The sequence below is a fragment of the Odontomachus brunneus genome, unplaced genomic scaffold, assembly GCF_010583005.1.
Source record: "Odontomachus brunneus isolate Ranch 3 - 2012 unplaced genomic scaffold, Obru_v1 Obru_scaffold_310, whole genome shotgun sequence".
Taxonomy (NCBI): Eukaryota; Metazoa; Arthropoda; class Insecta; order Hymenoptera; family Formicidae; genus Odontomachus; species Odontomachus brunneus.
Window position 1 is genome coordinate 132,500 of NW_022639760.1, and position 8,371 is coordinate 140,870.

Below are 8,371 nucleotides of genomic sequence, written 5' to 3' on the forward strand. Positions count from 1 at the left end.
AGCGGCAACGGAAAAATGCCTTCGGCCGACGTGCGACCGTGACACTCGCGAATCGTATCTCAACGCATCCCTCCGCCCATAGCTACAAGACATGGACTCGCTATGTATTTGTGTCCGTTAAATATTTTTTACAATTTTCACATTACAAATGTTTACCTACACTTTTTGATATAAAGCCTGCAATATACATAATTACTTCGTAAGCATATTCACTCAAATTAGTTTCAAAATTAATACAATAATACTTTATCATTTATGACTAGTTCTGGGTAGGAATTTAAAAGAGGGCTTGTAAAGGCCCTAGATAGTTTTTTCCCATTTCTGTCTAGGCGCCATTCAGGCAAGCCCGAATAGGCCCTATACAGAGATGTAACGCTTTTGTAAGTTAGGGCCCAATTTGTAAATCTAACGAGGCCCTATTCTGGCACGCCTATGTAGGTCCTATCTGGACACGCCTAGGAAGAATAAAATATTCTTTTATGTATGAATATGTACTACTTTTTTCTAATAGAAACTATTCGTAAAGGTTATAACGCGCTTGCTGATTTTATTTGAAAACTTTAGATTCCAATGCTACATCATATTTAAAAATTCTCACTGACACTAGTGGGACTCGAAACCTGGACCCTCCTGCCTGAGGCACCTCTGGATTATGAATCTGTTGCCTTAAACACTACGCTACTTCTTCAATCGATATAAGCGTCTTACATTTTGTCCATATATGTTGTGATTAACACAGTAATATAATTTTTTGTTAATATAACTTAATAAAATTAAGTACTCCTTTATAATTACTCAAAGTTTATAGTCTTTCATGACTTTATAACAATGAACTTTATAACAATGAACTTTATAACAATGATGTATTTAATAACAATGAACAATAAAAGAATTTTACTATAAAAATTTAAAAATAACGAAATAGAAGTGCAGGATTTTGTAGACTTTACCTTATTAACTAAGAATTAAATTAATAATAAAAGTACGAAAAATATAATTTTTATTAAGAGTTTCGAGTCCCACTAGTGTCAGTGAGAATTTTTAAATATGATGTAGTATTGGAATCTAAAGTTTTCAAATAAAATCAGCAAGCGCGTTATAACTTTTACGAATAGTTTCTTAATTTTAATAAAAATTATATTTTTCGTACTTTTAATAAAAATTTTTCGTAATTTTAATAAAAATTATATTTTTCGTACTTTTATTATTAATTTAATCCTTAGCTAATAAGGTAAAGTCAACAAAATCCCGCACTTCTATTTCGTTATTTTTAAATTTTTATAGTAAAATTTTTTTATTGTTGATTGTTATTAAATACATAAAGTCATGAAAGACTATAAACTTTGAGTAATTATATATTTTATTAAGTTATATTAACAAAAAATTATATTACTGTGTTAATCACAATACATATGGACAAAATGTAAGACGTTTATATCGATTGAAGAAGTAGCGTAGTGTCTAAGGCAACAGATTCATAATCCAGAGGTGCCTCAGGCAGGGTCCAGGTTTCGAGTCCCACTAGTGTCAGTGAGAATTTTTAAATGTGATGTAGCATTTGAATCTAAAGTTTTCAAATAAAATCAGCAATCGCGTTATAACCTTTACGAATAGTTTCTATTAGAAAAAAATTATACATATTCATACATAAAAGAATATTTTATTCTTCCTAAGCGTGTCCAGATAGGACCTACATAGGCGTACCAGAATAGGGCCTCGTCAGATTTACAAATCGGGCCCTAACTTACAAAAGCGTTACATCTCTGTACAGGACCTATTCGGGCTTGCCTGAATGGCGCCTAGACAGAAATGGGGAAAAACTATTTAGGGCCTTTACAAGCCCTCTTTTAAATTCCTACTCGGGTATCTAGGCTCTTTACGGACTTGGGACATGCCCCAATAAAATCCTACCCGGGGTTTTGTGTCATCTAATATATAGCAATTTGCATTATGCAAAATGCGTATGTCTGTTTTTGCCATCAATCGTTTCAAAGCTGAACTCTCAGGCAGTAGGATTGTTATTAAAACCTCCTCGACTACGGATTGCACTAAAAAATGTTTCGAGGTGATCTTGTGATAATTTATATGTCATAAAAAATTTGAAAGAATTATTTTCAAATAACATTTCGGCAATACCAATCATACTTTTTAAACAAATTATCATTCCTAAGAAACCTGTTTTGCGTGATGAGTTCAATATTGATCGCGTAATGAAGACAAATATATAATAAAATCGTTAACTTGTATTTTGATGTTATCAAGATTTTCTGGAGTGATACATTGTTTTGTAGAAGTTTTACAAAATAAATTTCTGCTGTTTAATAAGTCAAAGATATTATTTATATAAATACAAAAACGGGATGTTGCAGCAGATTCTACAAACTCTGGATATTTTAACGTTTCTCTGTAAAATGTTAATGCATTACCTACATGTTCGCAACACGGCAGTAGATTTGTTATGGCAAGCGAACTTCCCGGATAGCTCGAGCGATTTGATTGTGTGAGGTCGGGCGACGCACTGAATTTGAATCGATTCGAGTTCTGAGTTCAGTTGATTCTTGAGTCCACAAACGATTCGGGCTTACAGCCACTCTCGATGTACCGATCGGCGCAGAGAACGACTTTGGTGAATAAATCGTGATGTTCGTGCGAGGGAGCTTTTGCGAAACTATCGATTATCTTCTTCCTTGAGCGAACCAGCGGGGCGGTGACGTCAGGTTCCAGAGCGATCGTGACCGCGTATCGATGTTCGGAGGATCCGCTCGGAGGGTTTTAAACAAATAAAATCGAGCCGAAGAATGAACAAATTTAACTTTAATTAACAATAAGTAAGACGATTTAAGATCTAACAAGCGAGATTAAGGATTGGAAAACGGAGTTTATTAATGCCGATGGCAAACGTGCCGTTACGAGAGTAATTACACTTGAGACGAGTTTATCGCAGCACGCATTGAGGACGCAGCACGTTTTGATACAGCTTATTGGCCAAAATTCTATTTGAAACGAGATAGCCCCGTCTTTTCTTGGTTGTCGCCTTTTAAAGGATGATTCTCGGCGCTTGGCAACTGCGGATTGGCTACGGCGCTTAAGTTTGAGATGAAGACCCAAACAAAGTTTGATTCTTATTTCTAACGATCTCTCCCGCTTGCGGAATTCGGTGTTAGGCGATAGTTGCCGTAGCAACAGCACGCACAGCGTGTTATTCGCAGTCGGTTATCACATGATAAACAATTAGGGTCACGGCTTGATCACGCGCGTGGTTCCGGGCGACTGTTATTATTCGAACGGTTAGCCGAGTTGAATTTTTCGGGATCGAATGACCTATCTCGAACACTACACTTAGACTTAATGTTTGAGCAGCAAGTGCAACTTTCATTTTTTCTTGCTGCCACATTATATGACGTTTTCGTATTTTGGTGCCTAAATGCAAACCCTCTTTTTCTTGTAACTGAACAAGTTTAATATTATAATATATAACCAATTAATAATGCTATTATCACCATCAATAAGTGTACCTTTAGAAGCCAAACAATTTCTAATTAATTTGAGCATATGACAAGCGTCTAAAAGTATATAAACATTTTTTCTCGTTGATGGATGATTAAAAAATGGCTTTGTCAATATCGAGAGAAGCCCTAGGTTTTTTAAATGTTGACACATTACATACAGCACCATCAGCTGTTATCGAAACAATATTTGCATCAATTGCATGTAATTGTTCTAAACATTTATTAATAATTGCTACGCGTTCATCGCTGCATAAACTATTGATTAAATAATATGCTATAGGAAGCTTCCAATCATCATTTATACTAACATTATAACCAACGCATAACGTGATGTAGATATGTTATTATTATTCTCAATATTAATATCATTATTAATACCAATATCAACATACCCACAGCATTCTTGGCCGTATTCAATTTTTTCTGTTATGGACATTTCATCTATAGTTATATTAAAATATAATGATTTATCATTTTCTCTTCTTTTCTTACACTTTATCTTTATCGATTCAATAGCTTGTTCATTGATTCCAGAATCACAATTGATATTTTTATACCATCTTGAAAGTGTTTTTGGGTGAGGAAGACTATTCATAAAATTAATTCTATATTCGTATGTTTTTGCAGAATAAAAATGCAGAGTTACTGCAAACGATTGGAGTTCTTCTGAATATTTCTGTTTATCAATATTTGACGATGTTAAAGCTTTATTAATTAATCCTATGATTGGCGCACTAACTGATCCCTAAGAAACATAGAAAGTACAAAATTTATTAAGAACATTAATGCTAAGAATATTATTTTTTTAGAAGTACAATATATTGTAATTCGTTGAAATTGTTATTTACAAATTCGCTGTAACTGTTATTTACAAATTTAACACATAATGTACATGTATAATATGTAGATTCATTATTTTATAAAGAAACTTTGTTTATATATATATATATATATATATATATATATATATATATACTCTAAGTTTTCGTTTTATATCATTTGATATTAAATTTTGTTCTTTCAAATGAAGCAGTAGATTTTTTAAATTCGTTATTTTTTTTATATCTTTGACATTTTTTTTCCAATGTATCATTCCGTTGTTTTAATTCTGTAATATATTTTGTTGTTAGCTCCAAATATTGTTTTAATCGTTCAAGATTTTCTAGATTCCATGATTTAATATCTCCAAGATAACGTGGCTTTCCTATTCGAGGACGTTTAATGGGAATGTTGTGTTGCTTTTTTCTATAAATTTATTTTATTATTAATAATTTTATTATTTTTATTAATTATAAAGTAGCAAAAAATAAAAAATAAAACTAACATTAATAATCTAACATTAATAAAAAATAAAACTAACATTAATAATAAGTATAATAATATTACCTTTCCTTTTTTAAAGGGTTTTCTTGAAAATTATCAGTTTGTTTTACATTTTCATTTGCAACTTCCAATAAACTTTCACTTGCACAGAGTTCTTCTTGATCAATATATGTTTGTATATTCATTTCTTTATGTGTAATATTTTCTTGAAGTAAAGTTTCATTCGTTGTATGGAATTGATTTTTAGTAGTACATATCTCTGTTGTACTTATTATAGTGATCAATATCAAAATTTGTATCAAAATCCATAGTTAATATTGACGGTACAGCATCTTATTTCAAATATTTCCTATCCAGATTAGACATTATTGAAGATTTATATGACGAAACATCAAAATGTAATTGACAAATAAATATATTTTTAATTTCTCGCCACGCTGTTCCATGTTTAAATTTTATATAATCTATCCATTTTTTTTAATTTCTTTTTTGGTAAGTAATCTATAACAAAAGAAAAGAAATAATTATAAAAATTCTATTAATGTTTAAGTGATCTTAACAAATATACCACATTAAATGTAAGTAATAAATTCCAAATTTCTTTCTTGTATTTAAATTAAACGATTCATTATTTTTTCTGTAATTTTATACTTTTATACAGCAATGTTTGAAATGAAATTTGTTTCAAAATATTTTAAAAGTATTTTTATAAAATTGTAAAATAAAGGTTAGGATGTCAAAGCTGATGTATGAAAGTAGTAAATGTGTATAAATATAAATATACGTTGGTTAGAATAAATACTTATGAAAAAGTATTCCTTTATTTTGTTCACAATTGCACACTGCACATTTTCGAAACATTTTTATAATATATCGAATAAAACGCAAATATGTTGCTATGTATTTGATGGAAAAACAATATAAGCATACGCGAAGTGAGAGAGAGAACGCTGGTACACTCCCTATCGCTGTCGCAGTCCGATTTTACTCGCTCGGGAACATGCTTTTAGTGGTACGCTCCGTCTATTCGTATAAATTAATGTTTCTAATAATTCTCATTCTTCCTCAAAGAGTGAGGAATTTGAAGCAGTCAGAAACTGTCTACTAGATATCTTAGTTGTTCAGAAAGCTGTAAGAGAGAGAGAGAGAGAGCTTTGTGTTTGAAGTAGTTTATGAGGGCCGCATCTGACTGTAGTGCAATGCCAGGGCAACCATTGGCAGGACCGAAGCAAGCTTCGAGGTACCCGCCTATTACCAAAAATACTTAACATTCTGAAACCCCCAATGGGGGTTGTATCAGATATTAAGCTGATAAGAACAGATACTACACTTTTGATCTTAGCACATAGTGCCGAGAAGCGATACTCAGCTTCGATTTGGCTGGCTTCATATAAGGTTCATTAACAGAAATTAACCGCGAGAGAAACACGCCGCGTAGCGGCCAAGGAACAAACTGCCGAAAGCAGTTGGGACGATGGAGTAGTAGTAGTAGTAGTGCGGTCAGTCTAAAAGCTGTTTACCTGAATTCTTTTAGAATAAAGTAATGGGTGAAAGTGAGAGGAGATGTGTGAACAGCGAGATGATAGTTTAATCAATGTGTATTCAGAGTTATGCAGGGCATATTTCTAAGGGATTTACTTTGTAAGATAACTATCTTATAAAGCGATACAGCCATTCTTCAAAAATGTGTATACAGAATAATTTGAAATTGAAAAAAATACTTAAAATAAAAATATACATAAAAGTATATAAAATATATTTAAAATAAAAATATATATAAAAGTATATAAAAAAATATTTAAAATAAAAATATTTATAAAAAAATAAGTAAGGATTTCGCGTTGCTTTTCGTAACTCGGTCATTTTTCATCGAAATTACATCATATTTTAAGAAAATACAATAAACAAAAAATTGACTTTCCTCCTAAAGTTTTCAATTTACTGTTGTTCATTAACACATCGACAGCCGTATCGACTGCCATTGATTGTACAAATTGATGGAAATTAACCGATAATCGTATCACTAAAGATACAATAAAAATATGCGATTCAAGACGCATATATATTTCACCTCGTTTCATCGACTCCCGATTGGCTGTATTACCAACTTTGTAAATACAATTAATTTTATCTTACACGTGATTTAATGAGACGCAACGGTATCATAACGTCATTCACCGGAAGGGCGACTACTACGGCGCATTCAACGTGTTAATGTATCATTCGAAGTACGCATTACATTTGCGCTTTGCACAAATTTGCAACTGATGATAATGCCTTGATGCTTTTTCTGTTTCAGGTAAGTTTCACCTTACCTCTCGGTGATTTCGTTTGGTCTAGAGAGCGCTATTTACGAACTGGCGCAAGGTAAGCAGAACTTATAATCGTTAGATTCAAGTTACAACGCGATTCGAGAAAGGTACGTTAACGACCTGCGACTGCACGAAGAAAAACATTATTCTACTGCCAAGAAAAGCGATTACTCAGTTGGCTTTTTTTCTGAATAACGATTATCTTCAACAAAGAATATTTTCTTTATGATAGTCTGAAGATATACTCATAACGAATTTAAGAAAAGTTCATTATTATGTGCTAAAAAAAAGAATTTATTGTTTTTACAAGAATATCATAAGACTTTGTTGAAAAGAATGTTGGCCCGATTTGAAATAGTAAGCACTTTTTATTCAATTTAATATTTTCGATTAAAATGCTAAACTTGCTGGAATTCAGAATGTATTGTGAAGAAATTGTGACGCTTATGACGAACTTATGATAAATTTATGGATATATTATAAATCAGAAAAAATTACTTTTTCAAAAAAAAATAAAAAAAGGAAGCCAAGTATGCGCGCTCCAGTAATGCCTCGGCATTATTTGTTTTTATGAAAAAATCTTTACAAAAAAAAATTACAATAAAAAATTCAGTTATTATAACAAAAATCCTGCTAAAAAATACTATATAAAAGAAAATCTTGCTATATAAAATTCTTACAAAACGCATGATATCAGATACATCAAATGAGAATGATAACAAAAAATTCAGCTGTTACAACAAAAATCCAGCTAAAAGATCAACTATCCAGCTAAAAGATAAAAGAAAATATTGCTATAAAAAATTCTTACAAAAGGCATGATATTAAATACTTACGCCAAATGAGAATAATTAAATTTTAAACTATACAAAAGAAAATATTGCTACAAAAAAATTCCTACGAAAGGTACGATATAAGATACTTAAGTCACGTAACAATAAAAATCAAGTTTATGTTAAAATAGCTTTGTTTATGTTGATTGATATATGACACTAGATAGATGTATTACGTAGATCATTAACATAGATGTATATATGTATATGTATATATGTATAATTCATAGGCATTAGCATATTTTAATATTTATTGTATGGAAAAAATACGAATCATTACATGCATTAACATAATATTTTAATATTTAATATGACTAAATATTAAAACTATATATATATTAATAATTATATATATATATATATATATATATATATATATATATATATATATATA

The 8,371-nt window shown here is 30.8% G+C and overlaps 1 protein-coding gene and 1 non-coding gene across 2 annotated transcripts in view; one reads left to right on the forward strand and one right to left on the reverse strand.

Moving 5' to 3' along the window:
- The window catches only part of LOC116853357 (ATP-binding cassette sub-family G member 4-like), a 23,373-nt gene that overhangs the window by 13,013 nt on the left and 1,989 nt on the right, over positions 1–8,371 (forward strand). The window contains exon 2 of the mRNA XM_032834421.1: positions 7,132–7,199. Within this exon, the coding sequence (XP_032690312.1) occupies positions 7,132–7,199 (68 nt within the window). The remainder of the gene's footprint in view (positions 1–7,131; positions 7,200–8,371) is intronic.
- LOC116853371 lies at positions 6,002–6,195 on the reverse strand. The gene has a single exon (XR_004379953.1). It is a non-coding gene; the product is annotated as a U2 spliceosomal RNA (small nuclear RNA).